This window comes from Lonchura striata, chromosome 11, assembly GCF_046129695.1.
Source record: "Lonchura striata isolate bLonStr1 chromosome 11, bLonStr1.mat, whole genome shotgun sequence".
NCBI lineage: Eukaryota > Metazoa > Chordata > Aves > Passeriformes > Estrildidae > Lonchura > Lonchura striata.
In genome coordinates, this window is record NC_134613.1 from 7709208 (window position 1) to 7728675 (window position 19468).

Consider the following 19468-nt stretch of genomic DNA (forward strand, 5'->3'; position numbering starts at 1 on the left):
CAGGAACAACAATAGTTCATCCACACAGAAGGCTAATTTAGAGGTTTAATTGTGCACAGTAATTAATAACGGGTAAAGTTTCAACACATGAAAGCCCCAGGCATTTGGAAGTCTTTCTGTGGGTTAAACACTAAACAAACCTCCAAACACAAGGTCTCAGCTGAGAAGTCTGTGTACTTTGCACCTGGCCCAGCTGATGACCACAGAAGCCACAGCACTGCCAGCTCCTCAAGAACACAGACAAATCACCTGTCTCCCCATCTGGAAATCTCTCGAGTTTTTCAGTGCCCATTACTCCATTGTTACACCACTGGGGTGAAACAAAGGAGGAGCATGGAAAAATGAAGTGATTTCTCTGCAGAATCAATACAAGGAAGCAGCGCTAACTCCTGCTCTGCGACGCTCTAAACCTGAGGAAGATGAGGAAGCACATGGATTCTTTATTTTGCATGTAGGCACACACTAGACAGCACCTCCTAAAAATGCTACCACATGACGGTGATCTCAGAGGAGATGCAGGTGTGCAATTACTACACTGCCACAGCCAAAAAGCCTTCAGTTACCTCAGAGGTTAAGAGACAAAGTTTTGTGGTGAAGATCTCGGGTGCTGATGCACAAACTGCTGCAGGCAGGTCCCTGGGCTGGGATCTGACAATGAACCACAAGGTGAGTATCTCAGCTCCAGTTTTTGAGCACTGGGGATGAACATCTTAGAAGGTCATAGCCTTAATCTCAACTCTTATTTTCCTAGCTATAATGCACCAAGATTAGCAATCATCGACTTCACAGGAGGGCTTCAAATTGTAATTCATTACTGCATGCAAAGTACTTCCAGATTAGCAAGTTAAAGACATGGGGGAGAGAGTAAGGAAGGAGTTTTGAATGGGTTTTGCTTTCAGGAATGAGCTAACAAATCTTCTGGCTTTCTCAGTGTTAGTATAAACAAAATAAAGTCACTGATAAAAAAAAAAAGTGTCCCTTTTTTTCCCTTCATCAAAGGGAAAGAAGACTGCAAGCTCTTTCTTCAGAATGCCACTGAGAAATCTTCTGAAATTATTTTTGTGGAGTGTTGTTAGACACTGAACATAAAAACATCCTGAGTAAAATAACAGAAAAATGTAGCCCTTTTACATTTATGGGAAAATCAAACCTGTAAAGCCAGAACCTCCAGGGCAATCACTTCTGCCTCCCTCAGTTCCCTCCTGCAGTCTGGGGTGGCTCAGAGCAGCAGGGAATCAGGCTGTTAAATGCTAGGTAAGCTCCTTCTGAGGCAGCTGCAAAGGGCCAAAGTACTCCAGGGTTGCACCCAAAATGGCAGATTCAGCTTCCGCTGAATTCAGTGAATATATAAATTCAGTAACACTGTGGGCAGAGAATAATTGTTCCTGTCTCCCATCTGAAGAAAAAGCTGCCACATGAATTACTTTCTTTGAGTTTAAGAGGCTGAGGACTCCTCATCCCTGGAAGTGTTCAAGAACACATTGGATACAATGGAGCAACCTGGAGCAACTGGAGTAGTGGAAGGTGTCCCTGCAAGGGGTAGAATTAGATGGGCTTTAAGATCCCTTCCAACCCAAACCAGTCTGTGATTATGTGCTTATATGAAAATAGAAGAGTTAAACATCAAAGAGATTTAACTGTATAAACAAGTTTTTTTTCATACAGCTAAAATGCATCTAGATGAGAGGAACTGCCAGCATTAAGACCAAGTAACACAAACCACTCCACTGACATTTCCAGATCCTGTAAATCATTGTAGTCTGTATTTTCCACCAAGATATTCCTCAAGAATCTTCCACTTCTTGAACCACTTGCCTCACATGGTTGATGTAAATTCTCTGTGAACTCAAATAATAAGATCTTGTACCAGTAAGGGAGAGAGTTACCTACCTTGACATGCTGCATTAGCTGCTGCTTCTGCATATACACCAGCTGACACTGTGGGCACTTAAACACTCCCACTAACAACTTGCTGGTGTTCTGCAGGAAGTGCTCTTGGAGCAGCTTCTTCTTGTTAAAGACCATCTCACAAGAGCATTTGTAGATCACCCTTAAACAATTAAAGAAAGTAAATTCAGTCTCTCTGCCTCAAAAAGACAATGAAAAAAGTTATCTCAGCAACTCCAGAAAGGGATGGACTTCTGAGGAGGGCTGTGCTTTCCACATATTGTCAACACACACCCACGTGGGCAACTGAACCAGTAACTCAACTGGGAAGAACATCAAAATGCCTCAGGCACATACCACAGCTTGCTAAAAATAAGTTTACTTCTATGCATATGCATAACCCCGTGTGTATGAGCACAGACAGATGGAAGCAAACACAAAGCATACCAGCCAGCTACACACTGCTTTCAATCCCACCTTTCCATAGTTCCTCACTTAAAGCACAGATTTTTGGCACTAGCTCAAGCCTTGGAGGGAACAGCTACAGGGTGGAAAAATCAGGAGGCTTCTCTCTAGTGATTTCTGGGGACAACACTGCCTGGGATAACCCTCCTCTTCCCTTCAAGTGCCAGATGCCCTGGAGCCATCTACCAAGAGGTACCACTGAGGGTCCTGCTAGACAAAGAGGTGACAATTAAGTTTCTTTTATGGGTGTTTAGCTCTTGCCTGACCAAAGCCCTCTCCTCCTGCCCAGGAGACTGTGTTTGTACCAAGGCATGTTCTGGTTTGGAACAGACCCCTGCTGGCAGACAAAAAACTGTGAGGGAAAGGGGGAATCCTGGAGCCATCCAGCAAAGGAGAAGAGATAAAGCCAAAACACTTACTGAGTAGTCTTGTGAGGCTCTGCTGGGTGCTGGCTGGCCACGTGAGCCATGGTGGTGTCAGCAGACTTGAAGGCCTTTGGGCAGAAAGAACACTTGTGGAAGACTTCGCAGTGTTTCTCCTGGATGTGCACTTTGAGCATGGCGAGGGTCATGAAGACAACTCCACAGTGGATGCACCTGGGGGAGGCAAGACAAAGAGCTGAGTTACAGCCACAGCACCACTTCCATCACACCCATGGAATGGCAGGGGAGGGACCAGGCTGTGGCGGGTCCTTGATTCAATCAGTTCAATCTCTTCCATATTAACGTGGAAGTGTCAAGGAGGAATATGATACAGGAATTCTGGGCAGAAGTCACAGCTGAATGTTAGCAACAAGCAAACAAGATCTATAAAAGAAACCTTCAGAGACTAAAACAACCTAAAAAAGAATGAAGATTTGGTTCAACAGAGTGCCACCTGTGAAAGCTAATTTCACCACAGGGCACAAGACTGAAGTAAAAGTACCTGATGAGATCTCCCTGTGACAAAAAAGAAGCACAAATGCCAGTTAGTCCCCAGTACAAAATAAAGAGAAAGAATATCCAGTCAGAAATCTTCAGCAATTGCTACTCCACTGAGCTCCAGAAAATCACAACAGCAACAGCAAAGATACTGAGAACAGCAATAGAAACACCCGAGGAACTGATAAAGCTCATTAAGATACAGGTGCTGCCTAGAAACTGCTTGACTGGAAGGACTGTCTGTGTGCTCAGGAAGAGGGAGGGAGAAGCAGAAAAGCATTCCTCTCAGCAGCTGAAAACAAAGCCAAGAGGAGAGCAGGGCCACCCTGCTGGTCCCAGCTTGCCTCTCCTCCAGACACACATCTGTGACAGGTCCTGCCTAATATTCCCACAAGATGGCAACAACCAGCAGCCTCACTTAATTTAACTTTAATGCTCCCCAGATCTGCCTGCTGTACTCTGAGATTCCACACCAGCTCACACACAAGGGCATGTGAGGATGCAGCCACCTGTCCTCACCTGCCTCGAGCACACCAGCCACAGGGTTTGCCATCCCATAGGTGCACCTCTGCTGATCTGGGACCAGAACAGCCTCTCCCAAGGATATTCCACCAAAATTATACCAGTGGAACTCTGCTTAAACCAGCTTGTACAGATGTTAGAGCTGGGGAGCCCAGCCTGGTAATGCAAGGGCCAACCTTGCATTGGTGGAATGTGAGAGATGCACAAGGCATAACCTCCTCACCTTATGAACAGGTTTTCCCTTCATTTCCCTCCTTTCCCTGAGGGCTGTGTCTGCCCACAGCACTGCTGGGGGATGTGTGCTCAGCACTGCCACGGCACTGCTGGCACAGATGGACCCCAGCTATCGTGCACTGGAACAGCTCCAAGCCCGTATCATAAACAAACAAGCTGCTGGAATATCCTTCCCTCCAAACCAGCCTCCCAGCAGCGTTTAGGAAACAAGCCCAGGCTTTGAAGTTGCACTTCAAAAGATCATTAGGCAGAAGCCAGCCTGAAGGAGCCAAACCCTCTCCCCCACACTTTTAAGAAAACACAGAATTGCTGTTTTCTTAAATTTCAAGAGGGAAGCAGTGACAGAAGCTGGTGTGACCTTTGGGGAAGCATGAAGACATTCAGCTGGGGTAGTTCTGCCTTCAAACCTGATCCTCAACCATATGAGACAGGGGGAGAGAGACTTTCTAATACAGTAACACTAAGAACCAGGTTATTACAGCAGATTAAATTCCCCAAGTATAAATGGAAGAACAAATACTAATCCTGCCAGTAAGGAATGACTGGTACATCCAAGAATATCCAATGGGCTTCCTCCACAAATTCTCCCTGAACTAAGAAGAGATGGTTCTGCCTGACGCTTGATTTTGGGAAGTACTTCATTAAGAATGAGGAATGAAACAACACTAACTCAGGGTCAAACGATCACAGGTTAATTTAATTTACAGTAAATGGAAGTCTAAACAACAGCCACATTGTAATTAAGAATCCCAGTGCCAGAAGGACAAGGGCTCATAAACTAATTAGCTGAACAAAGTGGATGGAGGATGTCAAGGGGCTTGCCATATAATTCCTGCAAATTGCAAATCCTGCTATCATCCCCAGTGTTGTTGGATCCCTCAGGGCAAGGAGAGCTGGCTGGAAGTCTTGGAAAGCATCCTGTGAGAGGAGATAACAGCCACAAGATGTTGTCTTAACCCTTGGAATGCTTCCTATTCCATCACCTTCCAGCCCCTCAATTCTCCAAATGGTACCAAGCAGTAAAATGAGTCCCAAATTGGTGGGGACAGCTGGAAGGGGCTTGGAAAAAGTGGGGAACGTGACACTTGGAGCCAAGAAGAAAGGATCATTAAGGACAATCTTGTTGAGTTTCATTTTCAACTGTAGAAGACCATTCTCATTTTCAGTGCAATTACCAGCCATGACTCAATTCCAAATAAAACAACCATACCCCATTTTTAATTGAAAGCATAGGGTTATGAGCATAAAAGGAGACAGAACAAGGACTTATCACAAAACCAAAACCAAACCTGTGCTTCAGAAAATCAAAAAAATAGGGACATAAAGAGATGCAGTTAAAATCAAGCTGATCCTGAGAGGGACTTAAAGAATTCCTCAGCTTTTCAGCTCTGCAAGTAAGAAATGTGAAAGAAAAGAATGAAGTCATTCCATAACTACAGGGCAGATGCCACAGATTATCTAGATATGGTTCTGCAACCAGAATTTATCTCTTCTGTTTTCAACAATGTCAGTGACATCAGCCCTGCAGCAGAGACAGGCAGGATAACAAGGATGGCACAGCCAGACATTGACCTGTCTAGTGGACTCATCTTTCACAGATGAGCTTCAGTAGATGTAAATTAGAGGAGAAGTTAAAGAAATTCAGCTTTTAGAGAAGATGGGTAAAGCTAAAAAATCCTTAAGTATAATTTGTGAGCTTTGCTTTCATTTAGATCTTCATTAATGTCCCTGGAACAGAGAGTACGTATCTGCTAACAACATCTGTAGACAGATGGAAGCTCTCCTTGCTGGATTCCCAGGTGTAACTGAAGTTCCAAGAACTGCACCAAACCCAAGTTAATTTTCTGAATCTCCTCCATACCCCTTTTTCCATCTCAAGGAAAACAATTTTTTCCTTCAGCTTTCCTCCTTCCCAGATTAACTCATTTTCAAGCAGCCCCAGTGTCACAGCCATTTAATATGTGAAGGAATTAATTCTTTGTTGTGGGCTGGGTCTCCTCAAATCAGATCCCACATTAAAAAACCTTATCTGTATATAATTAAACTCAGAATTAGTTTGTTATGTGCCTCCTGTCTTCACGGTTGAAAGAAAAAGCTCTTGAAAACCTCAGTGTGATTCAGACCAAACCACACAGCAGAGCTTCCTGAAGTTGCAGACATCTTAAAAGAACGCCTCCAAGAGCAGAAATTGCCCTGTTTGTTTGAATTCTCAGAGTATTTAATGGCAACCAAGAGAAAAAGCAGAACTTTAAGGAAACTCTAAAGATCACCCAGTCTCATCTCCCAGGCAAATCATCATGTGTTAAGAGCTGTGCTGCAGCTCAGGTGATCTAAACATGCCAAGGAGAGAAGGCTCACAGGGAAAAGTAACATCTTATTACAGCAAGCAGTTTAGTTGGAGTAAAGATATTGTACCACATCCAGAACCTTGGGAGCCTTCTCCATCTGTCTCAGCTCATGAGAAATATTTGGAGATTTGCAGGGGCACAGAAGGAAATAATCTATGCCCTTCTCATAAAGGCACACATTCTCAGCCCATTACAACTGACATAAATATAAATTCAAGCTTTAAGGAGATTTACAGGATTAAGATCTGCAATCTTTTTGCTGTAAGTATCAATCCTGAGACATCCAGTTGCAACATGAATTCAATACAAGAGCTTTTCAGCTCAAAGACACCACAAAATAATGTCTGCTCTCAGAAACCTCCCTTAAATCCAGTTAGTAATTATTTCCCATTTCAAATGTGTTTTGTCATGCAGAAAACCATGCCAGGCTCCAGCTACATCTACTTTCATTTCTGCTTTAAGTAAGACACAGTTCACAGTCACAGAATGTTTTGGGTTGAAAGGGACTTTTAAACTCATCCCATCCACTCCCTGCCATGGGCAGGGATACCTTCCATTGTACCAGGTGGCACCAAGCCCTGTTCAACCTGGCCTTGAACACTTCAAGGGGTGGATTCCTAGCTTCAGATGGAACAGAGTTCATTTCTTCTCAGGAGCTGCTACAGTGCTGTGTTTTGGATTCAGAATGAGAATAACACTGATAGCACACTGATGTTTTGTTTTTTGCTAAGTTATGTCTATCCTAAGTCAAGGACCATTTGTGTGTGTGTGTGTGTGTGTGTGTCTCCTGCTCTGCCAGTGAGAAGACACACAAAATAAACTGGGAGGGAACACAGCCAGGACAAACACAGCCACAACCTCACAAGCACAAGCAAAGTGCAGAGGTGTAACTCCCAGCTCCCAGGGAGCCTGAGCTGCACACACCTGAAGCCAACTTTGCGGGAGTAGTGCAGGCAGTTCTCCTTGACGTGGGTCTGGAAGTAGGCGGAGCGGCACACGGCGCCGCACTCGGGGCAGCAGTACGGGGACTTGTGAGCGTGGATCCTCTGGTGGGCACAGTAACTGCACTGGTTGGGCAGCATCATCTGGCACACCTGACACGTCTGATGGAAGAAAGGTTACATTAGTTAGTTATTCTCTACTTGGCGTATTTTCTCCCCAAATTCACCCTAGAAAACTCAGAGGTTTAAAGGAAGAACAGGCATAATAGCAGCAGCACCAACTCCACAAAGCTCTTTAACTAGTCTCCTTATCATCTTTTCCCAACATCTTCCACAGTACACCATTCCCAAATAAAAGTTCCATATGTAAACCACATCTTCTATGGTTTATTTCCTTTCTTCCCCATAAAAAAGGAAAGCAAACTCTTTCACTTCTGAGCTCTGATGATGTTCTGAATGCTCAGCACTTTCATTTCCTGACTTGAGAAGGAGAGCACTTTTTTCAACAAGTGCTCACCCCACGCCAAAACATCACAAAAAAGGAGTAAAATTATAACCTGACTCCAAACACCTGATGCTGAAGGCAATGCAGTCCTGATGTGCACCTTCCCCAGCAAAACAAACACTGTGTCTCTTGCAGAATTTCTTTGTATCAGATGAAATTTGAACTTTCCAAGGCCACAAACTATATGTTTGCCTTATAGAAACTTCCTGATGACCAAAAAATAATGCAAAGCCTCTTTCTCTCCCTGTTTCATCCTTAATTAATCCATTTTTATACACATGCTTACTATCAAAACCTGTTTGCAGAAGCATCATTTACTTGACATGTAGAGTTTTTATATGGATGTATCATCCCATTTTTAACAGCTGTCAAACCTCTGCTCCCTTTCACAGGTGTCTCTACTCTATTCTTTCAAAGTCCAGGAGCAGCTACTCCCCCTCTGTAGGAAGCACAATACTGGATGCCTGAGCAGGAGTAGAGCTGGAGAAGATCCCAGCCCACTCTGAGCCCTCCAGAGGCAAAAACTGTCTTCCAACATTTATTATCCCATGCAAAATCACTCCTCTAACTTAAGAATGAACAACAGTATGCAGATAATTATGGATTACCAAATCAAGTAATTTAACTAAATAATTTCCATGGACTTCACTGCTGGCAGCCAAGGTAGACACATGAGACAGAAGCCCCCAGATCTGACAAAAAATGTAATAAAATTAATGGCCAACTCCCTTTTCTGTATCATTCCTATTTCATGCAGCAGCTCTGTGATGCTCCACTATATAACACCCATCAGGGAAATGTCAAAACCCCTGCAGGTAAGAGAAAGCATCACTTACAATAAAATGCAAAGCTGTGACAAACCTGAAAGGTTTGTGGGGTGGAAGGGAATAAAAAATTAGGCACTCAAAAGCGAAAACTGCAGAAATTGCCAAATACCTCAAAAGCTTCAGATGTGATCTATGTTGCAACTCAAGTTTAGAGGAAAAATGGCTTCTCCAGGAAGGAGAGAAATTAGTGGAAAAACCACATGGTAGGACTCCCATGTACACACCCACAGGAAATTAAAGGAAATTAAAGAGCATTTCAAATGCTGCAGAAGTCCCCTAATTTCAGCAAAGAAAAACAGTGCAAATGGGCCATGGGAATGGGAAAATGAGAAATAGAAAATCCCCCGGGATCTCTCTGCAAGGAGGTGAGCGGGACCTTTAATTCTCCAATGCACTCTCAAATCCCCAAGTAAGAGCTACAAAAGTAGGTAATGAGCAATAAATTCATAATAAACAAGAGCAGTAAGTAGTAAGTAAAAGCAGTTTCCTTGTGTTTAAGACATTTTTTTCTAACTGGCTTGAGAATGGAGAATTTATCTCCCTGGCATTGTTAAAATGGGACTCTCTTTGCTGTGAACTCAGCTAGTATGTAAGGCAGAGCTACCACAACCACAAGCTGAAAGCACCTTTGCCCAAGTAACTCAGTGAGAAACTCTCTCTCCAGATCCTGCCTTGTCAAAGCCAATTTAGTTTTGATTTTAAGTCAGTTTGAGGCTCACCTCTTCCTCCCCCACGTGTCATACCCACTGCTCCCAAAATCAATCAGCACATGTCGAAAACCTGAATTTTCACCACCCTGTCTGTTCTTGTGCTGGATTTAAATATGCCAAAACCACTCAGAATCTGATGAGCTCCACGCCTGGGCACTGCTGCCTGGGGATGTCAGAGGAGCAGCTCCCGTCACCTCCTGCGTTATGTGAAAGCTCCACAGGGAACAAAACCATGCCAAAATAGGCAGAAAAGTTTGGGGACTGTTAGTAAGAGGCACCAAAATTGTGGTTATCTACTTCAGGCTTGGCATAAAGCCTGCCAGAAAGTGTGGACACATGATACAGGAATAAAAAGCAAGACTCAGTGAAGATAAGGCCAAATAAATTCATTGCTCCTGCAGACACCACAGAAGGAGCTAGAAGGATTCCCACACTGACACCACACACCACAGGGGGGACATAAACCTGCCCAAGCCTCTAAATTCAGATTGTCTTGTGGAAGAGACAAAACACTGGGCAGGAAATAGACAAAGAAGAGAGAGGAGACACAAGGATAAATGAGTAAGAATAAGGAAACACTCATCCTTAAGCAGCATTAATTCTGGACTTGGGAAAAGTCAATGCAGCTTCTCCCTTCTGGGCCCACAGAACATTCCAGGCTCTCCAGAGGAGTCAACAACCACATGGGTAAGGAAGATCTGAGCTGCAATGGGTCAGGCTACCTGGATTTCCCAAAAAGCTTTGCAGCATCCTTCACTACAGGATTTTGAGGAAACTAAGATACCACCACATAAGAGAAGGAGTTTGCTTGAAAAAGTAAGTGGTCAGAAGAATAAGCAGTCCTTTGACAGAGCAAGGTCCCCAGGAAGTTCTGCTGGCATTTGAGCTCTTCAAAGTAACATCAAAGTATCTGGGAAAGCTAAACAGCAAAGATTGATGATCATAACCTAGTAACTCAACATGTTGTAGATAAGGGCTGACCACGAGGGCTGGCTGGAAAAAAGAATGTGCAGGGTCGAGGGTAATAAAATGAACCAAGCAAGGAACCTAGAGCTGAGGAAGGTTCCAGTAAAAGAAAAAAAAACCTTAAGTGGTATCTTCCTGCTCACACTCATCCTTTTCTCAACACCTGCAGAAGACACGAGACCAGACATCCTGCCAGGAGGATTACAGGAGGTTTTGTCATCCCTTTTGCACCAGGAGCTGCTGCACTTGTCAGGAGCCAATGTGCAGCCATGCTGGGCTCCCCACCAAATACTTAATCTTGGACATGGAATGGTTCTTCCTTTTGCAACTCTTCTGCTTCGTATGAGAAATTATAACTTGGTTCCAGATGTCACATTTTTATCTCTCTCCTAGTTTTCCATGACTTTTCAAAGAAGTCTGGCAGCAATTTGAGACATTCATTAGTCAGTTATTTCTAAAACATGTTACCAGGACAGGATTCAGTTGTGTAATGTCTGTGTTTTTCATACTCCCATAGCCTACGCTTTAATCAAGAGTTATTTATTACAAATTTTCTTTAATTTTGGTTTGCCTGCCACATTTCATTTGGGCTTTTCTTCCACAAGTCACATTCACACACAGACAAATGCTCAGAACTTCAGCCATTTTGGAATACTTAAGCTGATTCCCATTTTCACTTATTAGCTTCTTCAAAAGGGGAAAAAAATTAAATATTCACTGAGATACAGTACAGATTGAAAAAAAATATACTACTCAAAAAAAGTTTGCCTGTTAAACCCAACCCTGTGGCCAAAGATGTGTTTGCAAATCAGGGCATTTATAGTAACACAGTTTTGCCCTGGACAGTGCCCGTGGAAAGAGAACTGGCATGAACAAAGAAACATTCCAGCAGTTTTAGTCTCTTTGCTGTTCCAGATTTAAGTGATGGTGATGGAGTCCATATCTACTTAAGAGCTGCCCCCAGACTACAAGGGCCCATCTTGACATGATCATTATGTACCTTCAGTAAAAAAGACTTAGGCAGCAACCCTATGGCATGTAACATGTAAAGTTTCAAAGACAAATTATCTCAAAAAAAAATTACTAAATACTCAAAGTTAAACAGTCATAGGAGAACAGAAACTGTATTTGCAGACTGTTAATGTTTCAAAGAATACTTGCCCCTAACATATTCAAACCAAAAATCCCCTACCAGTGTGCCCTAAAGCCCCAGTTCTTTCCTAATCCACCCTTTTGCAAGCTAAAATTTTTCTGCTCCAGGCAGAGCTGCTGGAGTAGCCAAGGGATCACAGAGATTAGCAGGATCCTCTTGCTATTAAAAAGTAGTGACCAATTACTACTTAGTTAACCTTTAACTTGTCAGTGGCTCTCCCTTCCTGCCTGCTGGGATCAATGCCAGCACCTGTGTCCCTCAGCAGGGATGCCTGGACTGCAGTGGTGCCATGTGCTGGCTCTGGGAGCACAGCTGGCACACCTTCATCCCTGCCCCCTTCCTGCATCTCTCTGGGATCACTGGTTGTGGGCCACGCTACAGTCAAGCTCCAGATGCTTGGAGGGCTGTTTTTGACTGATTTCAACCATCCAGGTGACAGCATTGCTGCACAACACTTTATCAATCTGAGAAGCAGCAGGCAGAGAACTGAATCTGCTCTTGCTGTGATAACTGAACTATACTCCTGCCAAGGTTCTCTCTAAATGAACACACATCATTGCATTAACATGTTCAATTAATGGATGAAAAATACCCCTTCAACAGAAACCCAAGATTATTCATTTGAAGAAGAAAAACCGAGAACCCTAATGTAGAGATTTTATTCTAATTAACCATATCCAAGCACAACAGCTATTGTTATTTCCTTAGATTATAGCTGCCTATTTTGTCAGCCTAAGGAGCCAATGTCACTGAGGGAGCATGCCTGACCTTCAGCTCACTCCCACCTCACATCAATTCATCCTCAGACTCATTGTTGCATCCCTCCTCCTCCCATTGACATTTTGTATTTGTATCCTTGAACCTCACTAACTTTTCAACACTCCCAAATCCAGTGTCCTCCTCAGACCTGCACCAAGAGCAACTCCTACACACACATCTCAGCCATCCCAAAACACCAGGATGCTTAACCTTCAGTAAGGCACTCCAATAAAAACTTATCTCTGGAAACTAAGGCCATTATATAAACACAAAATGCATTTTTTAATACATGGAAAAATCCCTGGTTAAAGCATCAGTGTAAATCTAGAAACTCGACAGCTTAGAGAAACAAAGTGGAATTGCAATGGAAAAATCCACTAGCATCACAGATCTTAGACAATACTGTATCAAATCAGCTTCCTTCTGAATCTGCAAAATCTGTAACTTTTCTCTTTATGATCTCAGCTGTAATGTCAAGAATTTCAGTTTTGAAGTATTTTCTTTTGACTCACTGTACCAGGTTTACGTGGCAAGGTTTTGGTTGGGAGGGGCTGCAGGGGTGACCTCTGTGAGAAGACACCAGAAGCTGCTCCCATGTCAGACTGAGATGTGTGATGGACCTGTCACTGGCCAAGACCCGAGCCCTTGAGCAGCACCTCAAGATCCTCAAGAACTGCACTGTGGAAAGAACTCAGGACGAAGCTGTTTGTGACAGACTGTTCTCCCATGGGAAGGACTCCATGATGGAGCAGGGAAGAGTGTGAGGAGGAAGGCTGGGTGAGCACTGAGTTCCAACTAGAAATCTGAACTGCCACTCACTAAAAATTATCGTGTAGTGGATTAAATTACTTTTCACATCCACTTTCAAGTCTCCAGTGTGATTCCACATGCTACATGGGACACATTCCCTCTCTTTTCTTACAGTGGTGATGTTAAAGACCTCTGCTCCTTCTTCCACCCTGCAAGGGCACTTTCCACTAGACTACGTTGCTCCAAGCCCTGTCCAATCTGGCCGTGAATTCTTTCAGGCATGCAGCAGCCAGGGCTTCTCTGGACTGTAGTTTGTGTTTATTGGCGTGGTGTCTGCAGCAGCATTAGACACCTCAGAGGGCACCTTCTCCTCACAGCAGGATAGAGCAGACCATCACCACTACCTGGGCTCTCATTCCCCTGCCTGTCACCCACAGAGCTCTCCAGTCACAATTCCAGGTTGCCTGGAGCACCATCATAGGTGCCCAGCTGGAAGAAGAATGCAGGAGCAAGACTCTTCCCTTTAGTGCCAGCAAACACCAGATTCCAGCCCCATCTCCATCCTGTCTCCAGCTATCCCCTCCTCCTCACTCTCAGCCATGTCCTGGCCTCCAGCTCACAACCCTGCTCCTTGTCCTCTTCCCTCCAGCTGTCCTCAGTCCTCCGGGGCCTGCAGGACCACCAGAACCAGGTGTGGGTGGGGAAGGAGAAGAGGGTGGGATTGGTCCCTCATGACAACAGATCACAAACTGATTTAAGGAAACCATGGAGCCACATCCTGGCTTTTCTTCCTCACCAGCCTCTCCTCCTCACCCTGATGCTCTGGGTTGGCCTTAGGGGCAGGCTCTGCTATCCTGCCACTTTGTCTTCACTCCCAGCAATCCCTGCCTGGAGCTCCATTTCCCCAACATGCTTTCATCATAACATCTTCCATCCCTTTGCTTCTACAAAATCCACAGGGAAAATTTCCATAAAAAACAAAATCCATCCTTGCTAGTACTTAAGGACTGCATTAATTACTCTTGGTTTGGGACAGGGAGAAAAACGTGCTTTATGGGGCCAAGGAAATTTTTTGCTGATTTTCAACCCTCTTGTTTTCTAAATTAAAACATGAACTTAAAGGGAGGAAGGAAGAGAAAAATAGGAAAAATACAGCTGCTGCCTTTCTTTTTTTGCTGCTGGGAAATTATCAGGGCAGCATGTGGTTCTACTAGCTCCTGGCAAGTTTTATCCAATAAATTATAAAGCATTGATTTAAGATGGGGAAGGAAGAAGAAAAAGAAAAGGCAGCAATAAAATTGTTTTTAAATTACTTGTGTAGATGGTACATAATCAGGACACATCACAACTCACTGAAAAAATTTTACTGGACAAAAAAAGGAGAAGGAAAAATGTAAGGAGAACAAAAGGTTCAAGAAAACTCAGAGGTCCTGAGTTAATGTTTTGAACTTTATTTGAGTATACCTTGGTGGATTTTGGGTCGTCAAGTCAATTATAAAAAGAAAAGAAAAAAGGATTAAACATCTCTGGTTAACAGTAGATAGATAATTATGCCCAAAATGGTCAGGAAGTACTTTTAATTCTTGCACATGTTATTGCACACTGGCCTCTCCTTGCCAAGATAACAAATAAGTTCTGTCTCAAAACTTTGTTCCGTTACTTCTGCTGCAAAGCTCTTCCAGAGTTCATTCCTGTGATGATTACAGACTGTCCTCTGATTTTCTATGTAAATCTATTTCAGTCTGTTCTTGCATCATTACTGTCCCCAAATTAAAAAGCTCCTTTCTACAAAGATCACACCAGATATAGGTGGAGAGTAGATACAGAGAACACTATGTAATGAAAAGCACATCCAAAATGCAGGCACCAGGAGCTGCATGGGCTTTGTTCCTCTCCTGTAATTTGAGCCCTGAAAACTGTCTGATGCTGATGAATTGCCCAGAGCAATTCCTGCGAGCACAGGAAGTACTTCTTGAGGGCAGATTTAGTTTCTAGTGGGGGAAAAAAATGGCACTACACTCACCTTAATCCTTTGTCTGCTTCAGTGCTGAAGGAGATCCAACCTCATTTACCAGGCCTTTGCTAAACTGAACTCATAAAGGGTTTTAATTTCCTCTTAAGAGATCGTATTTCCATTTCTGGTCATTCTTCCCTCAGTTATTCCAGTCTATCCTGGTAAACAAAACAAATACACTCCTCTCCAACTCGGTTATTTCTAGCACAAGGGAGCATTACCACAGCCGTGACTGGTGCTGCAGACATAAGTCTCCTGCACAGCTGTGTCACCTCAGTCATTCAAAGAGTTCTCAAGACCAAAAATCCTGCCTTTGGTTGCTTTTAATACCTTTCCTACTCAATCTCCAAGATCATCTAGAACCTCCTGTAAAAATACTCCCCATTTTCCCATGACTTTACTTTTTTAGTTTGGTTCAGCAAATGTTTTAACACAGTCACCCTCCAAAGTCTCCTTAATGCAAATATTAACTCCAGAGATACCCAAAACAACCCCTCAGGAGATCTCAAAAGCCTGATCCCAGCTGCTATTATTTCTGGGAGTTTACCTGATTCTGCTCCAACCTCACAATCCAACTTCTCCAGCACATCCATTATTCATGCAGTACTCTAACACACATCTCATTGAACATCAAGGAGATGAGGATAAACTAATTTCTCTATTCCAAAAATAAAGATTAGTTTGGCATAAACTACACTACTTAAATATCCTTCCCCCCTCACCCCCCAAAAATCTTGCTCTAGAACACACCACTGTATCAGACCAAACAGATCTGAAGTTACATGGAACATCTGGTACCACCTCTTCAACATCTGTCAAGTATAATGCCTACATAGAGCACAGCTTCTGTTTTGAACAAATCCAACCTGCCAGCAATTCAAATTCCCACACTGCTTCCTTCTTGCAGTCCAGCAATGGAAAAGCAGTACACAGGTCCCACCAAGCAACTTGATTTACAAGCTTGAAAAACTGCAGAATTGGCCTCACTAGTTGCAAAAAAAAAGTCACTCTGGTCCATTAAGATGATCCATTCAAAACATACATCTAATAAACACAGTTATTTATGTTTCTGAAGTGGATTATTCAAGCCTGTATCCTCCCTGCAAGCCACAGAGATCCCATCCCACCACAGTATTCAGCTGGGAGGAACTGCCTTCATCCTACACATATTCTGTACCAAAATAAACCCTGCTGCACTCTGAGCAGCTGCAATCATGTACATGTTTAAAAATACAACATTAAGGTCAAGCTCTCCATCATTTTTGTAAAGGTCTTTCCTTTAGAAAACCACAGCACCTTCTCAACCACATCATCATCCCCCTCTCTTCCTCCCACTTGCTCCAAATCTCCTCCTTCCCCTGCTGTCTAAACCACATCACTATCTTTCTTCCTTCCTGCAATAGAAATGTGACCCAGCCATGTCACTCACATTTTGGCCACACCTAGGAAAGTAATTTACAATTATCCATCCCATTTATGCAGGATTTACCCACAGCCATGTAGGAGTGTAACACCAGGTATTTCCCAAGCCAACATCTGGAAGAAAGAGAAAAAACAAAAATCCCCTTTCAAGTAGCTCTGGGAAACCTGAAAATGTCAGAGTAATTCACAAAGCCACAGTAAGAAATTCCAATTAAAGGGAAAAGTCTTCAGTATCAGCACAGGGTAAGGTTTCTCATGGAACAGAGACAGCTTAGGCTCTTCCCCCTCTCCAATCCAATCATTCCTGCCTCTTATCACAGCGTGCTTGTCCTTCAGCTTCTGGGTAACTGAAAACATCATACTGAAAAATAACTCTCTTTCCTGCTACTTCTTTTCTCCATCAACCCCATTGGATCAGCCCTCCCTTCTTAGCAAGGTGCCACACCAAAGCCATGTCCAAAACAGATTTTGAGTTAAAAGCACCATAACTGAGCACTTCAAAGCCTGCTTGGCTTCAGAAGTTACAGTCACACTGGATGTGCACGCAGATTTGGTCATTTAACAGAAAAGCTTTCAAGAACACGGATCAAAAATCACCTGGCTTATTTTCCATAGGCTTCCACCTTCTAATACAAACCCAGATGTTGTGGATAAATTGCTTTTATCCTTTCCCTTCAGCTGAAGTTGTTCTTTCCAGTATACATTCACCTACCCTTCCCAAGCATCCTCATTTTTTAGGGACAATCTGGTACCAAGCATCTGAATAGTCACAGATTAAAAGCTTTTGGCCATAATACAAAGAGGACCTGCTCTGCTACTTCTAGAAGCTCCTTAGAAGGAATAAATCAAGCCAAGTCTTTATGTGGAAAGCATCAGTACTTCCTAGTTTCTCAATGAGGCATGGCAAAGAGTTTGTGCCTGAATTCTGAGATAGAATAAGAAATTTTAAAATACAATTTTTTTCCAAATTCTCAAGAGTGCAGTTTTTTCCTGTCCTCAAGAAACTATGGCAATCACACCCCATACCACCACTTCTAAACCAGCATTTCAACACAGTGAGATAGACATCAGGTATGGAGGAAGAAATACACAGTTTTTGTTCAAAATGCACAAAATCATGATAAAACTCTAGATAATTAATCTCTTGAGATCTAGGGATGTGGTTCATAGCCACGTTTGCCCACAACAATTAATACTATTTCTGCATCCTGACAGATTCTCCCACCACTGCAGCTTGCTGTGGATCAAGAATGACAACTGGTGTGGACTGTGGTTTTAATTAGATGTACCAGTATGTAAATCATCATCTTCTGCCCTGTAGACATAGTGGTTTTGAACCACTACCAAGGCACTAAAATATGTTCACTATGGGTCTTACACCAATGCCTTCCTCAGCAAGCCAGTTTCAGAGAATCCCAGACTGGTTTGGGTTGGAAGGGACATTGAAGGGCATCTCGTTCCATGCCCCTGCCATGAGTAGGGACACCTCCCACTAGACCAGGTTGCTCCAAGCCCCATCCAACTTTGCCTTGAATATTCCTGGAGATGGGGCAGTCACAGCTTCTCTAGGCACCCCATGCCAGGGCCTCACCCCATCACAGGGAAGAATTTCTCTATACCCAGTTTCTACCACTGCACCAAAAAACAAGTGTCCTGGCTCAACTCTGCAGATGGAAACCAGTTTTTAACCACTTCTACCATGTAAGAAAGTGTTTGCAAAATCAGTCACTTGATCCTTTCCTGCTTATACCAACACTTCTCTTTTTTCTGACCAAACCAGAAAGAACCCAAGGAATTAACCTAATGCAGAGTTAGGGTATCTTTCAGAAAGTGGTGGCCATGTTCTCCTATTCCAGGACTTTATGACACACATTCCAACAGCTTTACCCACAACCTCCTCACACCATGTTTAATAGTATGACATTCATTAATACCCTATATGCAAAACCTTCAGCTTCTCAGAGCTTGATACTGCTGGGAGCTACACTGTGTTATCCACGTGGCACACACGATGTGAAGGTCACCCATAGCTCTTCCCTTGGACAGCTCAGAGAATCAGGGATCCCTATGAGACCACTGAATTTCACCCATCCTTTTACCTCTCAACCCAGTGACACCAAACACCTGGGCTCTAGTAAAAGGCAGTGGGATGGTTTCCATCAGCTACTGCTAAATCCAGACACACCATTACAGGCACGGGGCACAAATGCTCATTTCCTTTAGAAATGTAACAACTTTATTGAAACAGATGTTCCGGGAACAGTGGAAAAGGACTCCCAGAGCAGTGTATGCATCCTGTGGACTGTAAGCATGGGAAGATCTAACAGGGAGGAACTGGTTTCAGGAGCTCAAAAGTAGCCTCTTTTCACAGTGCTTCTCTTCAGAAAAATGCCACAAAAATAATCTCACATCTAGCAGAACTACTTGACGTGAGAGGCGTAAACTCTATTCTTGGTTAAGTTACAGAATAAATTATTTGATTACAAGCTAAAAATACTTACTATCCCATATTCTTTTCCTCTTTAAGGAGCTCTTGAATTGATAATCCCACAACAGAAATACGGAAGTACATTTTTAATGCCACTGATTAACATTTTAGATCACTTTGGAGCATTCACTGTATCCCTTCTCCTGGAAGTTTTAATGCCAGACTGCTGACATTTCCTAAAAAAACATTATAGTTGAAAAGTAAGTTGGTGTGTTGACAGAGCACAGTGCTCACTGACCTGCCTCAGGCAAGAAACCTGATTACGTGGCCACACTGATCCCTTTTGGCCTCACCATTTTTTACGACATCAAAACCTTTCAGCCATAATCTATTTTTTTTTGGTGGCTGATGAATTTAAGATAACAAACTATCTAAATGGGACCACAGCAACCTCAACACTCCTGCAAGCCATTCAAGCAGCACAGGGAGGCTCTGGAGAGTGCAGGTGTTCTGATAGCCATGGCAGAGATGTGGTCATCTTCCCAGATGATGGCATGGAGTCCTGGCTTTTTGCAGCCATTGCTTTGGGAGCCAGCTCTACTGGCAGCCACACCTAC

The 19468-nt window shown here is 43.3% G+C and overlaps 1 protein-coding gene across 1 annotated transcript in view; it reads right to left on the reverse strand.

The window, feature by feature from the left end:
• Positions 1-19468, reverse strand: part of ZNF592 (zinc finger protein 592) — a 34979-nt gene that overhangs the window by 8680 nt on the left and 6831 nt on the right. Inside the window, exons 3-5 of the mRNA XM_021554162.3 lie at positions 7301-7479; positions 2772-2948; positions 1891-2050 (exon numbers count right to left, since the gene is read on the reverse strand). Of these exons, the coding sequence (XP_021409837.2) occupies positions 1891-2050; positions 2772-2948; positions 7301-7479 (516 nt within the window). The remainder of the gene's footprint in view (positions 1-1890; positions 2051-2771; positions 2949-7300; positions 7480-19468) is intronic.